At 34.9% G+C, this 20,351-nt stretch overlaps 1 protein-coding gene across 5 annotated transcripts in view; it reads left to right on the forward strand.

Moving 5' to 3' along the window:
* The window catches only part of LOC134851158 (four and a half LIM domains protein 2-like), a 28,065-nt gene extending 18,031 nt beyond the window's left edge, over positions 1-10,034 (forward strand). For all 5 annotated transcript variants that reach the window (XM_063867123.1, XM_063867119.1, XM_063867122.1 and 2 more), the window contains exons 3-8: positions 3,986-4,153; positions 4,250-4,342; positions 4,912-5,086; positions 8,410-8,579; positions 9,059-9,245; positions 9,538-10,034. In XM_063867123.1, the coding sequence (XP_063723193.1) occupies positions 4,028-4,153; positions 4,250-4,342; positions 4,912-5,086; positions 8,410-8,579; positions 9,059-9,245; positions 9,538-9,845 (1,059 nt within the window). In that variant the 5' untranslated portion in view covers positions 3,986-4,027 and the 3' untranslated portion in view covers positions 9,846-10,034. The remainder of the gene's footprint in view (positions 1-3,985; positions 4,154-4,249; positions 4,343-4,911; positions 5,087-8,409; positions 8,580-9,058; positions 9,246-9,537) is intronic.
* Positions 10,035-20,351: the final 10,317 nt, after the last annotated feature.

A 20,351-nucleotide genomic window follows, 5' to 3' on the forward strand; every position in this document is an offset into this window, starting at 1 on the left:
ACAACCTAAGACTAGTTTGGTTTAATGTAAAGAAAAAACTGCCTTGTGATTTAAAAAGCATTGTGATTTGAGATATAGAGTCTACGTTTTTACAAGTAGATTACTTTTATAAACAATTTATCCCACCGCCGTGTGGCAACTTCATTTTTTTGTTCTATACATACCCATTCATTTTTTTGAATATAAAAGTTCAAATTGTGTATTTATAGCATAGATCTATTTATACTCTTGATATGTGCTCTATCAAAAATTGTAATCGAAGATTCTCAAGTTGACTATTAAAGATGAAATCTTGTCTAATTAGTGCGCTTCATACCTCCGTCAGCGGCAGTATCAAATTAGATACTTTGTCTCGCGGGAGGAGGAATATGTTGGCGTTCCGGATGAAAGAATTTAAGGTCGTTCTTCTATTTTTTGAGATGATGACAATCATTAATTTCAACATATTTTTTTCGTGGAAAATCATTCGAAGATAACGTTTTGAGAGGGAAGCGCGCTCCAAAAAACGCTATTTTTGGTCAAACACTTCTAAAAAGTGCCCATTAACGTCACTTCTGTCCTATTTTTCTCTCCAGAAAACTACCAGAAAAAGGTATTCACAGGGAGTTGGGAAAGCTCGGAAAATAATTTTGATCGGTCTAAAAAAGTAAAAATGTTCCAACTTTTTTTGAAAATCCTCTCATAAGTCGGGGAAAATCCTAGATTGGGAGAATTCCCGGGAAAATCCAAGATCCGCGCCTGGAAGATCTTTATTTGGTCTAATTAGGGAGGAATTTTTTTAAACTTTGTCCCAGTCATTCACCCGTCGCAATGTAATTTTTTGAACTTATCGAAACCACTACATTTGGGTCGACCTGTTTGAGACAAAATAACATTGAGTGAACTGTGCTACATTTTCCCACAGAAAATCTCTTGTCGTCTGAACAAGCTCTAGTAGAAAGGAGAAGCTAAACTTTATGGTTCCAAAGTTTAAAATGGTCACAATTAGTGATATTTTTGTGGCCGCTGTTGAAAGGGAAACTTTTCTTCATAATTAAAACTTATCAAAGCTCAAACGCAGATATAGGATTTTTGCGGAGATATGCTTCTAATTTCCTGGTGGGAAATGTTCAAAAGTTTTTATCAAAACTTTGGGCATTGCACTCAAACAGCAACCTGTATGAACAGCAGTTTGTGCCTTAAGTCGCATCTGGTATTTTGTAACGTCCTATTTTTTGTTGAAAAGTTCACCTTGTTTGTCTCAAATATTGACCTCTCCTGATATTACTTTTACTCTTCTTTCTTCATTTCTTCCTTATCATCTCTTATGCAATTTCCGTTTCTGCTTGAAGTGAAGTTTATTTTGTTAGCGGTCCTACGTCATGTGTGTTATTATCAATTCAATGTAAATTTATTTTCATCAAAGATTTTTCTTTGTTGTTCGACTAAAAGATCTTTTACTAACTGACATTGCTTTTTTTATTGTAGCGGTAAGCGGTCAAAAAGTGCGTATTCTGGTCGTGAAGGGCACGTATTCTTTTTTCAAGTTAATCAGTCTGAGGCTTAACCCAGTGGCCTCAACGCCACATATTTAGAAGCGTATGGTATAATTTTAGAGCTCGTTGTTGAGTTGGTTAAGTCAATCAGTCGCTGACGATTGAAATTTTTTTAAGATAAGCATCCTATTAGGCGAAATCAGATTGCCTAATAGGATTCTTTAAAAATCTTTATTATTTGCCTTTGTCTATCAGTATTTACGCTTGCAATTACTACGCTTGCGATTAGCAAGCGTTATCTAATCGGAATGTACACTTTGTTTCCGGTTAGAAACTAGTTTAACAAAATCACTGAATTAACTGTGCAGCAACTTGAAATTTCAAATTTAATTACTGAGTAAGAAAAATAGTAAACGGTTTAGGGACTGCGCTTTAATCCGGCCAGCGCCAGTTGTTTTCTAAAGCTAAACTATTTAGTATCAAAAAATGATTGGCCTATGGGTTGTCTACTTATGGTTTGGCAGCTTCGTTGCCACATTTTTGTACTTTCTTGTTTTGTGTGATATTTTTATTGAAATTAAAAGTGTTTTTGATTCTTTGATGTAATTTGTAATTTCTGCACTTGCGATAGCGAGTGTCTTGTAATCGGTAGCTTAAATTTTTCCCCGTAAATAACTTGAAAATGATGTTGCTTTATGATCGAACCATCGCAACTTCAAGACCCCATTGCAGCTGATCTAGAGATAATGCAGTTGTCTTTGAAGCCTACTGTCAAGGGTTGAGTCCCGGCCGGGTTTTTTTTGTGTCTTTAATTGAGTTTTTTCCGGGAAAATTGATTTGTCAGATTATAGTTTGTCGGCTTATGTTTTGTCGGCTTAGTTGCCATTCCACAGTTTGTTTGCGCTGTAATCAATTCTCATTGTAATCTCAAGTTGTTGATTAACTCCTGTAGTTTTTAAAATTACTATACCTGAATGGTTTATTTCAGTTTTTCTTCGCCTAGAAATTTTATTCGGCCCAAATGAATTCAGCTCTTGCTTTGTTGGTTTGGCAAATTTATTTAGCATCGAAATTAGGTTAAAAACTTTTAATTCATGTTGTCATTAAATCAAGTCGGCTGGTAGTAAAAAAAAAATAAACATTGAAACTTTTTAAATGCTCAAAAATTTTTATAACAACCATTTACTTTTGTATTTTTGTTTTCAGATCAATTGGCGTCTAACCACGTGTTTTGACTTAGTGGACGCTCAAAAAATGTTGAAGCTTGCATAATGTTAGTTGTATTTCTCCTCTGTTTTTCTATTATTGAGTTTTTCGAATTTGCTAAAAAAAATGTTGAATTTTTGTATGACAACTATTGACTTTGGTATGTTTGTTTTCGGACCAACTGACGTCTTATACGTGTTGTGCCTTAGTGGAAGCTTGAAAAGTACTATAATCTTTCTTTTTGCTTTTGGCTGTGTTTCTCGTTGGTTTTTCTGATTTAGAATTCTTCGTACTTAACAAATTGTTGAATGTTTTTTTTTTTGCCTAATGTTAGTTGTGTTTCTCTGTTTTTCTAATATTGATTTTTTCGAATTTCCTTTGGTATGTTTGTTTTGGGATCAGGTGACGTCTGTTACGTGTTGTGGCTTAGTTGACGCTCGAAAAATACTTTAAATTTGCCTAATGCTAATTGTTGTGTTTTTCGTCTGTTTTTCTGAGATCGAATTTTTCCCATTTTCAAAAAAAATGTTGATTTTTAATGACATTTTTTTTCGGCGTTTTTGTTTCCAGATCGGTTGGCTTCTATTTACGCATTCATGGCTTATTAGGCGCTCGGAATGGCTTACTATCTTGCTTATTGCTATAGGTTGTGTTTCTCGTCTGTTTTTCTGTGATAGAATTTTTCGTAATTCCAGTTTTTCAAGTTTTTTTTTCACTTAGTTATTTCCATTTCACTGACAATGATTTATTAGCTTGCAATGGTGTTATGGCTTAGTGAACGCTCGAAAAGTACTGAAAGCTTGCATATGTTTCTCGTTAGTTTTTCTGAGATTGAATTTGTTGTATTTAAAAAAAGTTAATGATTTTTGACAATTTTCTTTGGCGTTTTTGTTTTCGGATCAATTTGCGTATAACTACGTGTTGTTGGCTTAGTGGACGCTCGGAAAATACTAAAAGGTTGCTTATTGGTAGTGGTTATGTTTCTCGTCTGTTTTTCTGTGATTGAATTTTTCATATTTCCAATATTTTGCTGGCCAAGCAGTAGCTTGCAATTGTACGCTTTCGTATCTCAAATGATGTGTAGCCCCGCTTCGTTTCTATGTCTGGATATGTATCGCCTAAATCGTTGATATTTTTGTTTGCGTTTGAAAATGTGCCTCCCATTTTGCCCGCTTTTGATGAATGAATTTCTCGATAGATTGTGGTATAAACTACAAAAGCAGTTAAATATGGCAGTATTGTAGTTTTTGATCAAACCAATGAAATCTAGTTCTGTATAAGATGTTTGTTTGTGAATTTTTAAGATAAAAGTTTGAGGTGACTTCAGAATTAACAGCGCCGACACAATGGACGAAACTTCGGATTCACATGCAAACAATAATCATTCGAATGTTCCGAACGGCAACTGTAGCTCCTCTTCGTCTTTATGTGAGTCATGCAGTCGTGATTTGGCCGGAGACAGACATGTTCAGGTAAAGTTCATGTACAATAAGTTCTAAATGTATTCAGTTCCCCCCAGGGTCCCCAATTAAGCCACTGTTGTAACGTTTCGACTATTTTACGCGCAGAAAGACAGGCTGAGTTTCTGTGTGGGCTGCTACGAGGAGAGATATGCGAACACGTGCTACAGTTGCAGCCACAAAATCAGAACAGATTCAAAGGTAACTGATGATGGTACTTCATTCTATTTTGCAGCAGTTTTTTATCTGGTTGTTTTTGGTGCGGATAAATTAATGCTTTTTGTCACACTATCTTGTACAAAGATGTATGATACATTGGGTTATTCACTTTTTTATTATTTTTTCTTCGCGAAATTTTTAGAGACGAATTTAAGTTTTCAAATTATGTGCCGAATGAAATTTTCGAATTTCAGGATGTGTCGTTTTCATGATTCGTAAGTAGAAGAAACTAATAAATCTTTCCTTAATTCTGTATGGAATTATTGTAACACTGGTTAGAACATTTTTCATGTCTATCTCTTTAACAAGCATCTTTCTAATGGAATTTTTAATTAACATCAAAATGTGCGCAAATTTTTTATTCATTGGATTTGAGTAACAAACAGGAGTTAACGTTGAGAACTTGGTTTTCTGCTTTTGAAAAAGACTTTCGAAATATCCTTCCAAAGGATCGTGTGAATTTTTACGTTTCATTGGCGTGCTTGAAGCCCTTGGAAAAACACCTTCTTTCAACTTAACTAATACAACTAGCCACTTTTGTATGTTTCCAGGATCTGGCGTACCAAAACAAACACTGGCACGAGCGTTGTTTTCTCTGTGCCCACTGCAGTGTGCCTCTCATAGACAAACTGTTCGGATCCAACGAAGACAAATTGTACTGCGAAGTGTGCTATGAAGAACTATTTGGTCTGAAGTGTGACGCTTGTGCGAAGCCGTTCAAAGCCGGTAATATCAATTGTTTCGACCACTGAAAATGGAAATTAACTTTGCATTCTGCTGTCTTATGTTCGTTGTCGAGGAAAATTGGTTTGAACGTTTTTGGGTTCATTAGACTTCAATCATTGTGACTTTGGGTAGAGTTTCCTGACTTAAATCCTTGATGAAACTATATGCAAATTCTAACTCTTCTATTATACCAGCCTTGTTCTTTTTTATCCAACCTAAGTCGCGCGTTTTCGTTTTCACTTTCTGTGATGATTTTTTTTGTTTCGACTTCCGAAGAAAGTGAGGAATTTATATGCTCGGGGTATTTTTTATACTGACCTATTTGTATAAAACTCTGGTCCCTCGACAGATCAATCTCTTTATCTGCATGGGCCCAACTGGTTGTGCACACCACTATTGTTTTCTACTTAGAGTCTGACTAAACTGCTCGTTTCATATTTTACCCTTGGCGAATTATCCGCACTAGAAAGTTCTCCAAATTGCATCTAGGCAGCTTATTGGTTTTATTAATTCCATACACGACTCAAATTTTGATATTATCTGCTTATATTCATAGCTTTGTCAATATTTAATTTAACAAAAACTATTAGAGACCGTTTGAGACTGTAATATACGGGACACATATCGCTTTGTATTAACATACTGTGTGGGGGAGCGTTTTCTTAAAAAATCAAGTTGTGAAATCAGAGGAACACTCGTTTTGCTTTAGCATTTTCTGCGATATTTTTTGCGTTTGCTTGCAAAGTGAAACCTCACTACTGTGTAATTAATAGATTTTTTTGATTGTTTTTTAACTGTGTAAACTCACATTTGCTCACCGCATCTCGGCCCCCACTATTAGAAAAAAACACAAAGAATAAGATTTTCTAATGAGTTTTTAAGTTTTTGTCTCTTTGTCTTGACACAAGCAACACTTCTGTAATAATATCAATTCAATTTTGTTCCCATGTAGCTCGCTTGTTGCATTTTTGTGTTCATTGTTTTTATCCGTGTTGAGCTCAAATACAATTAAGTAATTTATTGGCATATGTTTCATCCGTTTAAATAAGCGCATTCATTATTACCTGGTAATTATTATTCAAGTATGAACAAAGTCTGTAATTCGTTAGGTTTCGGAGTAAGTATACTTTAGTGGACTGTCTAAGTTTTCGTATGTCACCTAGAATGTTTCTCCAAGATAATTGGCTAGATTTGCCGCTGTGACTAGATCTTTTGCAAGTTTGTTATCTTTTTCGGCTGGTCCTCTGTTCTGTTGACTTTTAATGCTATTTTTTTGATTTCGTTGCTTGTTTCTGCGTTTTACATCATCATTTCTGTGTAATTACACTTGCGAAGCAAATTGTATTAGTACAAAAATTCTTTTTTTCACATTTTTTTTCAGCAAATTGTATTAGTACAAAAATTCTTTTTTTCACATTTTTTTTTGTTTTGTCGCAAATAAAAGTGCTAACTTTGGTGGCACCTTTGAATCGGTAGGCTGCGGTAGCAGTATAATATCATATGTGCTTTGACATTTGAATAGTAAAAAGTTAACACAGCTGATGCATTTTTAATTCATCAAATTTACCGAAAAAAGTTATTTGTTTCAATCAGCAGTACAATGATAAAAAGCTCGATTTCAGAAGTTTTCCAACTCAGTGTACCTTGCAATTTTTTTTTGAAATTCGTTATTTTTGCATAATTTGCCTTTATGCTTTCCAATTTATTATATGCAAAATTGTGTCTTTTTGTATTTGGTGCTACTTTTGGTGCATCGAATTGGCAATTTATTAGCAAACGTAGCTGCGTTATTGGTGGCTAGTTTTGCGGGATTTCAAGCATCCGTGACTGAGTGGTTAATGCGTGAGACTTAAGTTTGCTAGGTCGCAGATTCGAATCCGACACAAAGCCGAGTTTTTCTAATTCGAGGCTTATTTCTAGTTTCTCTTCACTTGTTAGAGCTGTTTTTTGGCCGTGTTCTGGCACGTGTTTGCAAAACCCAGCTTCGCCTCTGTGTGATTTTTGTGAAGGTAGTTGTGATCGAAATACTCTGGCTGGCTTGCGCGCTCATTAAGTGGCCGTTGTTTTTCAATTTTGGTGAAAAAAAAATCGGCAGTTTTAATTGATTCAAAAGATTTGTTTAGTGAAGGTGATTATGAACTAATGTGAATAATAAATGAGCGCTCGTGCTGATCAATTTCCGATTTAATAGATTCGGAGAATTTTTAATTAGTTCATGCAACTTTTGGCATGGAACAGTTACATCATTTAGCTCGGAAAAGTACAATGTAAGGGTAAAGATTGTGAGTTCAAACTCGATTTTAAAGTAGATTATATGCTAGAAATCTTTAAATTAATTTCTGGTATTTTAAATGCAGAGCTCAAATAGTGCGTGTACATAATCAAACTCTAAGGACGCCCATAAACCTAGTGGCTTGCAACGAGCAGTGTCGTAAAATTTTATAATTAGTTAAATTAAGTACCCGGTTCAGAGGTAAAAATGATAAGTAAAAAAGATTCATTAAAATTTTGTTATCTTTGAAATAGATTTTTTTCATTTTTTCAATCCATACTAAAATTTCATTTTAGAGAAATCTTGGCATTTTTTTGGTGAAAAAATTTTTTATTTAAAAAGAAGTTGACATCATGTTTTTGTGATAGTAAAAGACTTACTCAGTAAATTCGTCTGATGTTTCAAAAGCGGAAATAGTTTTTTGCCCTACTTTTTGTAAAGACTGTTGGGTTGGACTCGCAAGATTTCATAACAGTTCCTTTTGGTGACAGGTTGCACTGATGTAAAACAGTTTCCTTGTATATTGCAACATATAAAAGTTGTAAACAGTGTATATTTTGTTTGTATTAAATTAATTTGTGACATAATCCATTATTTTTTTGAAGAATTGTTGTAGAATGAGCTGCTGGAATATCAAGATTCTATTAAGGTTACATTTATTGACCGTCCCTATACAATTTTTCTATAGGAAGTTACTGGTTGAGCCTATGAATTATAGAACAGTAATGACTTGGTTGAGAAAAAGTTTGTTGCGCTGAAGAGTATACCGTTAAATTGTTTCAATCGTTTGCAAATTACGTCAAAATTGCAAGTAATTTGAAATTTTTCATCAATTATTATCTCCATTTATTTGAATTGCTTTGTTTGGTCTATTGTACCAGCCCCCATTGAAATTTCAAATTTTTTTATCAGTCCCAAAATTATCTGAATGAGGACTCTCAATAAGGAAAATTTGATTTTTTTTTCAAATATCAAGTTAAAACTTGCTCAAAAGTGGCAGAATGTCAAAAAATGGGAAATTTAGTTAATTGTTTTTTTTTGTTCTGTAAAGGTGGTAAGAAGTTGGAGTGGAATGGCCAGCAGTGGCATGAGGAGTGTTTCCAGTGCACCAATTGCACCACTGTGATTGGCTGCAGCTCCTTCCTCCCCAAAGACACCAGTCCCTACTGTGTGCCCTGCTTCAACAAACTATTCGCTCCCAAGTGCTCCAACTGCTCTAAGGTAGTAAACTTATTTCCTTACACAATACGCTCATTTTATCTTGTGTTAAGCTTTTCATAAGTTTTTCTTATATGCTTGGGTTTCCTGTATATAGCAAAAAATTGGTTCGAACCTGAGTAACCAAAGTAGTAGTCACAATTTGGATTTTTCGTTATCAACCGTGCTTTTGATTAATTTTTGGATTTTCATTTAAAATTCAAACTGATCCGTTTTGCGAGTTTCTTGGTACTGGCTTACGAGTTTTGCATTTTGGGCAGTCTTGCTCGAAACTTTTGGTTACCTATTATAAAATTTACCGAATTGGACAAAAGTTACTCTTACAGCTTTTAAGTTTTCAACGACGATCCGAACCAATTCCAGGCCAAACACGGCGAATCGGATCGAAAAGTGTTTCATTGCATTCTATTTTTTCTAAAAATTCTTTGAATGCGTAAGTGTGCTACTTGTACATGATTAAAGTTCAGTCTCTTTCACTTTAGGCCATAATGACTGGTGGAATCATTTATAAGAATGAGCCCTACCACAAAGAGTGCTTCCACTGCCACAACTGCAACAAGAAGCTAGACAAGGAGAAGTTCACTTCGAGAGACGACCAGCCATATTGTACTGAGTGCTTTGCTGAGTTGTTCTCCAGAAGGTGTACACATTGTAACAAACCAATCACGGGTTGGTAAAGATAGTTTCAAACCTGGAAAAGTTACAATCGCGTACCTTATAGGGGTTTTTTATTTGGTAGGATTTAAGTGCTATTTATTGATGGCGATGTTATAGAAACGACTAAATGCTTAGCTGATTTGTCTAATGTATCCAACGTCTAAAGTCCTGTATATCAGAAGCAAGATAACACATTCATATGTTAAATTGTGTTGGTTCAATAAAACGAAGCAATCGGTGGAAAATGTAAATAATTCAAAACTTGCTTAGTTTTTTTTCCGGAAATGAATCCAATCCGTCTTAGGTCCAGCAGGCACAAAGTTGATCTCTTTCGGGGGTCGGTTTTGGCACAATGAGTGCTTCAACTGCAGTTGCTCTTCTTGTGGAAACACCAATCTGGTCGGCAAGGGTTTCGTCATGGACCAACAGGACATACTATGTCCAGACTGTGGGAAACTTCCATTTCAAAAACGAAAAACAAACACCAATAATAATAACGAAAACAATGTTGACAACAAAAATAGTAACCTTGGACGAAAGAAAGCAGACAATGGAAATGCGAATACTGGAAACGGTTTACAAGAGATCTCGTCTGTGAACAAAACTCCATAATTATTTCTATGAGTTTGTATAAAAGTTTTTTGGCCATCCTATTTTTGTTACTTGTTTTATGCTTTGAATACTGTATTGGATCAGAATTTACTTAAATTTGATAAAATTTTTGAGTTAGTCACCACTTGTTATCATTGAATTAGTCACCATTAGATACCAGATATGCTTACGTTGTTATTTGAATACAACTTTCATTGGACAAAAATGAGTTTTTGTTGTCGTTTTTTGTATAATAATATTTTAAAAACTTGAATGAAGTAAGTTCTCAGCTAAGTTCCTAAAACCGCTTCCTATCAACAAATATTTATTCTCTAAGTCAGGAACAAGATTTAGAATCAGTTGCTGTTTACTGGAAAATTGATCAGAAGAAAGTAATTAGTAACAGCAAGCTTATGCTTTCGATAAGAATTCCTCCATTTTTTCAAGATAGAATGTCAATCAAGAATTGACGTCTTAACTACCTTTCACACCGTAAAATTTCTCTCACAAAATTTTTTCAGTACAACTTGCTTGGAACTAATGTTGTTTTAGAAGTGTTCTTATGCCATTTGAGGCGTAATCATTTTTCATTTATTTAGGTCGCTAAGTTTTTTCTCAGGAAGTCTTAAACTTTTCTCACTCAGATTTAGCTTCCGCATTTAAAGCTCACTCGCAAACTAGTTTGCGAAATGAAATGCAAAACACGCTCTCCAAAAACGCGTCGAAATGGCCGATAAACTGGAGATTCGAAAGAATAAAGCTTAACCTTTTGATCCAGTTTTCTCCATTAAGTAAAAATACTGATTTCAGTGTTGTTAAAAAAAGGTTTGTTGAAATATTTTTGTGAATTGGAAAAAAAAATAGGAAAATTGGAAAATTTTTGTGAATTGGGATGGAAATATTTTTGAGAATTGGATTTTTGTAAATTAGAAAAATTTACAAAAAAAATTTTTCAATCAAATCTTTTTGTGAATTTAAAATTTGATTTGAAAAAAATATCAGCATATATCGCTTTACAGATCAATTCAGAGTAAAAAGTTGATAGCGTCAAAGAAGAGCCTGAGATATGATAACGAGGTACTTATGTTCCTAACGATAAAACTTACTCAAAAACAATGTTTTTCAACGGTATTTGATTACAGAGGTTACTTTTTACGGAACTCTGAGCACTACTTGTACAGCAACAATGTTTTTGGACCTGATCAATTTTTTTTGCAACGGTGCTAGGAATTTGAAATTTAAGTTCAAAAAATTTGAAAGAAGTAGGTGTATATTGTATACTTTAAAAATAATCACATTTCTGCACGTTTGTGAATTAAATTGACTACAATAACTGCTTTTTTACTTTTAAGAATAACTTTGTTTCTTCGTAGTTTTTCCATGAGCATCATTTATGCCTTTAACGTAAGGCGGGTGGATTTTGGTTGTCTTTTTAAAATTTCCAGACTAGGTTTTTGGTATGTTCTAGCAAATATGTTGCTCTCAGAACTCGAAAGACTTAGCAAACTCTCATGTCACTTGCGCGCTTTCGGCGAAACCAGTTTTCACCAGGCAAGGGTTTTTAATTATACGGTTTTAATTGAGTACGAAATTAATCTTGGTTTCTGAATTTGAAGCATTTTTATTTGTAAATCAATTAAACTTTAAATTTATTAACCAAAACAGGAAAATTAACAAAATATAGTTTGAAATCAAATTCAATGTAGAAACCGCCGGTTTGAGCAAACAATTCCAACGTTTTCAAACTTTACTTTTATTGTATTTTCTGCATATAAAAGCAAAACTTATCAAGATTTGTGCTTTTGTTTTTAAAGTCGCTTTCAAAGTCGCAGAAAATCAGATTGCGATTATCGGACATTGAAATCGGCTGTTCCGTCGGTTCTACACTAGTGGACAAAATAAAGCGCAAATTCATGTTTTTATTCTCTAATTTGCCTGTTTTCAATGTTCATTTTGGACAACATTTACTTCAACAAATTTTTTACATAGACCATGAGCAAATCATCAGCTATAATCTATGAAAACATCAAAATTTGATTTCAAAAACTTACAATTGTAATCAGGGTCTGAAAATGGCAGATTTTTTCATCTGCACTAAGTTTTGCTTCGTTTGTGAATTCTTTTTTGAATAAGCAGAATAAAAAAAATTGTTCATGCGACGTTAAACATTCTCAGCGAGAAAATTCAAATAAACAGTGCGAAACTTTTATTGAACTCGACTGTTTCTTACTTACTCACGCTGATTAAAAACTTAGCGTTTATGAAGAAATCTGCCATTTTCAGACCCAGAATACATTGGTAAGTCTTTGAAATCAAATATTGATACTTTCATAGGGGGGTTTCTGATGATTTGCTGATGGTCTTTGTAAAAATTTTGCTGAAAAACGAAGTAAATGTTGTCCAGAACGGACATTGAAATTAGGCATTTAAGAGAGTGAAAAGGTGATTTTGTGCTTAGTTTTCCGCTAGTGTATTAAAGAATTACTTCGTAACTTGAATTATGCAATGAAGAAAGTTGTAAATCATAGAAACTGTTCTTAAGCCTAATGTGCTCAGTGCGGTCCCTTGATAGATTAAAAACAGTTAGTTTTTGCTTTCTTGAACTAAGTTTTCAGACTCAGATGGAGCCTTTTTATTTTGTCGAGATAGTACACAGCTCTCGGGTAAGGTCACGACTTTGAATTCTAGTCGTATACTCGCGAACTCATAACCGAGTGATAAAATAAACAAGAAAGTGCTAATCGTGCAGATCCATTCTGAACTCGTTGTTACGTAATACAAAGTTTCGTTGTCGTAAGGTCTATAGGTTTCGTTATAAGGCGGGTATTGATGTCCAGTGAATTCAGAGCAACCTGCAGCAACAAAAAATACACCTAGACAAATTACCCCAATTGTGATTCGAATGCCCAACATCCATTTAAAACCAAAAACTTCATTCTTTATCAACGCATAAGTCAAGTATGATTGAAGTATAATGTACAAAGAAGAAAAAATGAATGTAATAAAAGCGCCTGTGAAGTGAAGCGCAGTTGCACTTGACTCTGAAAAATTGGCGACAATTCCAAGTCCAAAACTGGCAATAACGCCAAGTACTGTAGACGCAATGTTAATATTTCTAACTTTTTTTCTCTTGTGAGTAAGATGGTGTTTTATTTCCAAGAACCGAATTAAAATTGTGATGACAAATATAAATGAAACGGTGCTGAAAAAGAAGGCGAACCAGCAGCTGGCGGGCGGGACGTCTCCGGCGTCGCTAATGAATGCCAAGTCGGTATACAACAGGTAATCTCGAACATAAGAAATAGTGTAAGCCACAAACAAGGCCATACCTGCCAGATAAAATACCAAAAATGGAAGCCACGCAAGGCCCAAACTGGCCATACATTCTGTTGTCATTTTCCAAAATGTTCTCAAATTGGTTTGAGATAATTTAAAAATGCCACTCGTAAACTCCAATAGTGTAGCTTCTCAAGTATCTGAATAGAACTGCATTTGTAGCTAAGAGAAGTTTCAGTGTAATCAACATAAGTTAAGAACTAGTTTTCTCCCATGGAAATATGTTTAAACATACTTTTCTAATTACACATAAAATATTATGGAGTATACCTCTTTCAAAGCATTGATCTTGAGATGGTAAACACTTGTGTGAAAAAACTTGACTTTCAAACTTAAGTCAAGAAACCATTTAAGCTCAGGAAAATTAAAAAGGCGTGCATTAATGAAGTTGATTTTGTAGCAAGCTTTAAAAATAGTTTTAAAACTATCATTTCGTTTTCGTTTTTTTTTTCAAATGAAATACGCATAATGTGGATAAAACATTTTCTAGCAACAAAGAACTTTTTGACGTAATAATCTACATAGGACCTATTTTTTATTTGGTCGACAAGTTAATAACCAATTAATCATGGTTAAAACTTTTGTCGGACGACTGGGTTTAGCATGGCTTTCTGTTTTGGCAGCGTGGTTCGGCGGAATGGTTTTACTTCTGTCGTACACCATTTCAAAGTCCAAAGGCAACCTCCACTATACCAAGTTAGCTTACATAAGCGATGCCGGAACCATACCTCCAGCAAGCTGTTGGTTCGCTTTATTTTTCAGTTCTTTATCTTTTTGTTTTGTCGTCACGATTTATTTCCGATTTCTTCAACTTCAAGATCTTTTAGTACATAGTAAAAAATCGAGTCGATGTGCAAATTATGCGTCGAAAGTTATTGGTTTTTTATCCAGTTTTGGTCTGTTGGTGGTTGCTAACTTCCAGGTACTCGTTCAAAAAAGTTTCTTTTCAAAAATATCAAAAAAGACCTATTTTTACCTCAAATACCCACAATTTGCGCATTTTGATTCATCGAAAAAGCACCTAATAAAAAGAACAAAAAAGAAAAATGACTTAAATCTAAATTCTTGTTTGATAAAAACAGGTATGATGAAAAAGTATGGGATTTGTTTTTTTTGAGACGCTTTGGGAAAATATTTAAAAAAGTGGTACCAATGGAAAAAAAACCGCTCGCTCCCCTGCGTGCCTGAATATTAATTTAGGTATTTTCTACCATGTCTCTTTTTCTACAGCCCTCAAAAAATTGTATGGGCAATAATATACCAAAATTTTGAATTTTTTTAGTTTCTCGAAAATGACCTTCCAAAGTCAAACTTTTTACTTTTTGTCAAACTTTTTTACTTTTTGTCAAACTTTTTTTAACTTTTTTTTTTCAAATGTTTCTCAAAAATTACCCTCCCAAATCCGTGATTTTAGTTTTAAAAAAAAACAGTTTGTGCGAAGCTCCACTGACTAAAACGCTACGCACAAATTTTTCTTCACAAAAAGTTATGGCCCTCGGAAAAGTTAAATTATGATTTTTTGACCGTTCTTTGAAATTTTTTGACTTGTTTCAAAAATTACTATCCTAAATCTAAAATTTTGATTTCACTTAAAAAAACCTGACCGAAACTACCATGTTAGGCTACGCCCTAAAGTTTGCACGAAAAACTTCATCTGTTTGGGAAAATTTTATAAGAGAAACAACTAAGCCCAATTTTTGAGTTTTTGAAACCACCTATTTCATCCCGCATCAGTACAAAAATCAAATTTTGTCAAACAAGTGTGTCCAGTTTTAGTTGGGCCCCTATTCCTGAAATGACATTTTTCGAAGAAATAGTCTACGTTCCAGTCAAAAACAATGAGGTCGTAAAATCACACGTTCGTCAAATATTTCTGCAACCCACTATTTTCAGTTGATAAAAAAGTAGCATCATTGTTTTTTTTAGACGAGTATCGTGTTTGTTTACAGGAGACGACCGTTTTTTCGATCCATTACGCCGGAGCTGGAATAGGCTTTTACATGGCCGCGATCTACCTTCAACTGCAAACCTACTTAACCTACGAGCTCATAAGGCAGAAAGTGTTCACATTCAAATGGCTGTTCGTAATTCGGTTATTCCTCACTATAATTGCTACTCTTTTTCTCATTAGTGGGACGATTGCTAGTCAGTTTTCAGGCCACGAATTACCTCCATATACTGTGAAGAATAAAGTTAAGCCTTATACTAATGCAGCTGCTTATTATTATACAACTGCTTGCGAGTGGACAACGGTGATATCAATTTTTTTGTTCATATTTTCTCTAGGGGTGGAGTTTTCAAGTATAAATGCGAGTGATGACCATTTAAAAACCGGACTGAATGAATCATTTTTTCATTAAGAGTAATGAACGTAGTGAAGACTCTTATATCGGTATTGCTGATTTTTTTTGTTTTTTTTTCAGGAAAAGTATTAAAATGTGCATAAAAGTAGCTAACAACTACAGATTCATGAATGCACTTAGGTATATATGCACTTTTTGAGTTCAATTGAGTTCATCTGCTGAAAGTAAGGTAAATAGCATTCTCCAAACACAAACGTGGAAATGGCGCGAAAAAACGTGAACGGTTTCTAGTTTCGAAATGGGAATTTTTTCTTGAAGATGTTCCAGCGGAATAAAAACTTTACCTATTGATCCAGTTTACTGAGTTAGGACTGGAGTGTATAACTCATAGAGTAATTTCGGATAGGGTACACCGTCTGCTCGTCACGCTATCTTATTTTCGGCCGGATAGATTCGTGCAACTTCTTAGTCTAATACCGATCCTAATCTTACTCTTATACTATCTAGTCTCAGGTTGTTTAACTAGTCTCTGCTAGGCTCAATAGATCTAGGGTATACTGGTTTATTGCGGCTGCTGAAGTGCTCGGGAGAGTCCAACTAATTTCTAAGTTAAATTCAAATCTCTCTGGTGCTGAAATTACAAGTAACTTCAGCACTTACAAATAAGTGGGTTGTTAGTTAGATGGATCATGATTGGTTAATATTAAATACTTTACATTGGTAAAACATTTAATTTATCCAATCATAAAATATAGTTTAGATCAGGTTCCACCCATCCGGGTTTTACAGAGTTTTTTAAAACAGTTCTTCTGTAATTCAAGGGTGGATGATGGACGTTGGTATTTGGTGAACATCATAATTTTCTTCCGCTTCTTCTTTGTTAAAGAAGTTTCAGGAAGCTGGAGTTAGGGACATAAGACGTTGTGTTCTTCTTGTGACAACGACTGAGTCTCTGCAACAAAATCAATTCTGATTTCAGAATGGTTGGCTATGTCAGGTTTTTCTGTTCTTCGGGGAGAACTTCTTTTGTGTCTGATCTAGTTTGGGAATGGCGTGGAGATTGTGCGTGGAGGGGATGCCTGGTTACTCGGATCTGTACGTATACTTGGGTCATCGAGGTGGTCATTGGTCTAGTTCAATGAAGTCCTTTTCTGCGAGGTCAAGTCGTACTCTAAATCCTTTGAGTTGTGGTTGTGAGCGGCATATCGATTGTAGTTGGTCATTCTCTCTCGAGTGTAGTGGGGTCGTCTTGTCTTTTGATGTTCGTCCTTGGTGTTGTATTCTGATCTATATATTGCATCATGTGATTTTACATTTTATAAAACTTTTATTAGTTTAATATTTTTTAATAATGATTTTAGTTAGTTGTTTTCACAAAAGCTTTTTGTTTTAGTTCGTTTATTTTGAAGAGTTACTCACCCTTGAGTAGCTCTTATTAAAAATAGAGGTGTGGTCACAAAGCGTGGATGTAGCGCGGTGGGTTAGGCCGGCTATAGAGCATGCTCAGGACGTCCTTCCTGGTGGGTTAGGCCAGGAGTGGGAGTATGATTTCATGCGGTTTTTGTGAGGGGTCCTGTTATGTGACAACGTTTTATGTTGGGTTTGTTGTGGTTTTTCTTATGTTTCGTTGGTTGTGTCCTTTTTTCAAAAAGCAAATTGTTCGTGGTATGGGTTTGTCTTTCGACTTTTTTGTGTTTTATTATTTCTTTCTTAGACTTTATAATAGTCTTCAAAAGAATAAATTATCCAGTTTTAAACTGGGTTAATCCGGTTTGGGTACCGTTGGTTTCCTTTTCTTAGTCATGCTGTTATTCTATGATTTGTGGTATTTAGTAAGCTGCGTTGGTTAGTTTTGTTTAGTATATGATTCCTTTCCAACCGGGTTAAAGGAAAGTTTGAAACATGTTATTATATGTTAGAGTTGTTGAGTGTGAAAACTTGAAACTGAAATTCATTATTTTAAACAATTCTTCGTGGGCGAGCTGTGCGAGTGTGGATAGAATTTCTGTGCGAATGAATGAAAATATCAAAAGGTTAGTACTGCAATTGCATTTTATTAATTTACTGCGTAGAATTTGGAAATTTACTGCTAGTTATGGGGGAATTTTAAGATACAAATTTTCATCATAATTAGATTTACTGCTTTGGGGGAAAATTTTATAAATTAATTTACTGCATTGGTATTATATTTATTTAATTGTTGGTGCAAAAGTTTACTAGGGTCTTAAACAGTTTTGAAGAAGTTTGCTATTTTTTATTTTTCTTTTGTGAATTTTTCAGATGATCTAGGATGAAGGCTAAAAATCTAAAGAAAACATGAATAAAGTATGGTGAGTTTTTTAATATTTTAATTAGTTAGTAATATTCATTTAATTCATACTTACCTGTTAGTCGTCGGGGAAAAAACCGTGGGGGAAGATGTCGTGAATTAGTTCTGAAGTTGTTAGTAGTTTAGCTAGAATGCGGATGATATTTTTAGTCTGAAGCAGTGGCCAAAGCAATTGAAGTGCCTTAATAGTGGTTAGTTCTTCAGTGCCAACTGCAAATTCATAAGGTGTGTTTTGGATTAGATTATATAATTTGTGGTTGAATTTAGTGTTATGGATGAATTCTAAAATGGGGATTTCTATAGGTTGTACAAACTCGTGCGGGATAAGGAAGGGTCGGGATTCTTCGGCGTTGAAGGTCTTGGTGATGGGGCAGAAAATGTACATTTGGGTTATGGGGTCATAATTACGAAGAATACCATGGAGGTTAGTGTCTTTAATACAATATGTGAAATTTAGGAAATACGGTGAAGTGTATTTTGAATTGATGAATTGAAAACGATGGTGTGGTTGTCTAGAGGGTGTGTGGAGGTCAAAGTGATTTTGGATGAAACGATAGTAACTGTATGTATGTGTTTGTTTAGTGCGCAACATAATATCGTGTGAGCAGTGTAAATCTCTTTCGTGTGGTGCAAGGAAATGAAAGGTTAGTGAAAAGATTTGGAAGCGTTCTTTAAAACTTTCGTATGCTTGTGTGTTTGTTAGTGCTTCTGAAATAATGTGATCAAACTTTCGGTCGAAGATGTTTAGTGTAAATACATATGGTGTCTTGATGAAAAATTTCTCGGTGATTTGTGGATTAGCGAAGCGATCGTCGTCTAAGAATTGATCTTGGTTAGCTCTAATGATGTTGTGATCGTAGTATTCTAGTGTATATTCATTAGCTCTAGGTGCAGTGTGTATTTTTAGTGATTTTTTATATCCAACGTAAGTAAACTGTCTAGCGGTTAGTGGTGTAGTTAGTCGATCTAGCATGTCTTTGTTTCGTTCTATATCGATGGAAGTGCTGGATAAAGGTAAGCAAAGAGGGTTAGTGAAATGATAGTATGAGGTCCAAGAGAGAGTGGGCATTAAAACGTATTCATCTACAAAGTTGCGTGTTTCGTTAGCGTCGTGAGGGGTGTTTAAGGTGTATTGTGGAAACGAGGGTAAAGTGATAGCTAAAAATTCTTTAGTGTTAGTATGCTGGGGGTGGTTGATGTATTCACGGGCTGTTCCTGGTTTTGCTGGGAAAGGATGGTTGGGGAATTTTCTTTTAAAAATGCGGTAAGCTCTATTAGTGTTTAGTGAAGATATAGTGGATGTGGATGATGGTGTTAATGATTCAGTATAATTTGAAGAGGGTGTAGGGGGATTGGATGAATTTGTAGTGGAGGAGATTTGGTTTATGGTCGGGGTGTTAAGGTGGTAGGGTTGTTGTTGGAGGGTAATAAAATTATCTAGTTCTGGGGAGATTCGGGGGGTGTCTGGAGAATGAGATGATTGGTCAGAATGGTATGAGGAGTAGGTTGGGGTAACTTGGGAAGCATAAGAGGGTGTGGGAGTGATTGGGTCAGGGTTATTGGACAATATGGGTTGAAAAGGAGGTTGAGAAAAATTAGAAGGGTTATGAAAATTATTGGATGGAGATGGTTCTGAGTCGGCAAATTCATCGGGGGTTTCAATATTCGGGTTATTTAGCTGTGAGATGGAGTATAAAACTGAAATATGTGAGTTAGTGTCGAAATTCATGCCTGATGTTACATTGCTAGATGGAAAATCGGGTGGCGGAAAAGCAAAAAGTGGTATGATTGGGATTGGAGAGGTAAGATTGGTTGGATGGGAATTTGATCGGTGTAGTGATCCAAGTTGGCGGCTCATCGTGGGCTAAAAAAATTATTATTTTGAGATTGAAAAGCGGTGGTATGGGGCTGTTCAATAATTTGTTCATAAGTATTATCATCTTGTGATTGATGTGTCATTATATGTTGGACGGGACTTTGCGATGTATTGAGTCGAAAATTTGGATTATGTGTGATTGCTAAATGTCGAAAATTTCGTGGGACTAGGGATAGTGGATGGTTATTTGGTAGGGGTGGTAATTGTGGTGCCGTTGGCTGTGTGTCGACATTGTTATGTTCTTCGTCGTATGTATTTTGTCGTGTTGCTATTTTTGTGTTATATTCTTTTATTTGTGCGTCTAAAAGAATTTTGTTTATAGATGTGGAAAAAATTCCAAAAAATCCTGCAAAGAGTATGCGTGCTACGCTTGCTTGTCTGTTTACTTGTGTGTGTATAGCACATGTATTGTAGATTCCTTTTAAGAGTGAGAAAAGAAATCCAATAAAGTTAAACATTGCGTATAAAATAGTCAATTTTTCTAAGATGTAGTAGGGCCATCCTAGAAAATCAAGGATTTCATTCTTGAGTGTAACAAAGCTAAAAATGTTGATTGGTGATATATCTTGGGGACGGTATTTTTCGCCGTTTAGATATATATAATCTTTAATGTCTTTAAAATATCCGCTATAGTCTTGTGTGTAGATATCGGCAAAACCTGCGGTTTCTGCAAGTTTGCGTAG

This window comes from Symsagittifera roscoffensis, chromosome 7, assembly GCF_963678635.1.
Source record: "Symsagittifera roscoffensis chromosome 7, txSymRosc1.1, whole genome shotgun sequence".
NCBI classification, from domain to species: domain Eukaryota; kingdom Metazoa; phylum Xenacoelomorpha; order Acoela; family Convolutidae; genus Symsagittifera; species Symsagittifera roscoffensis.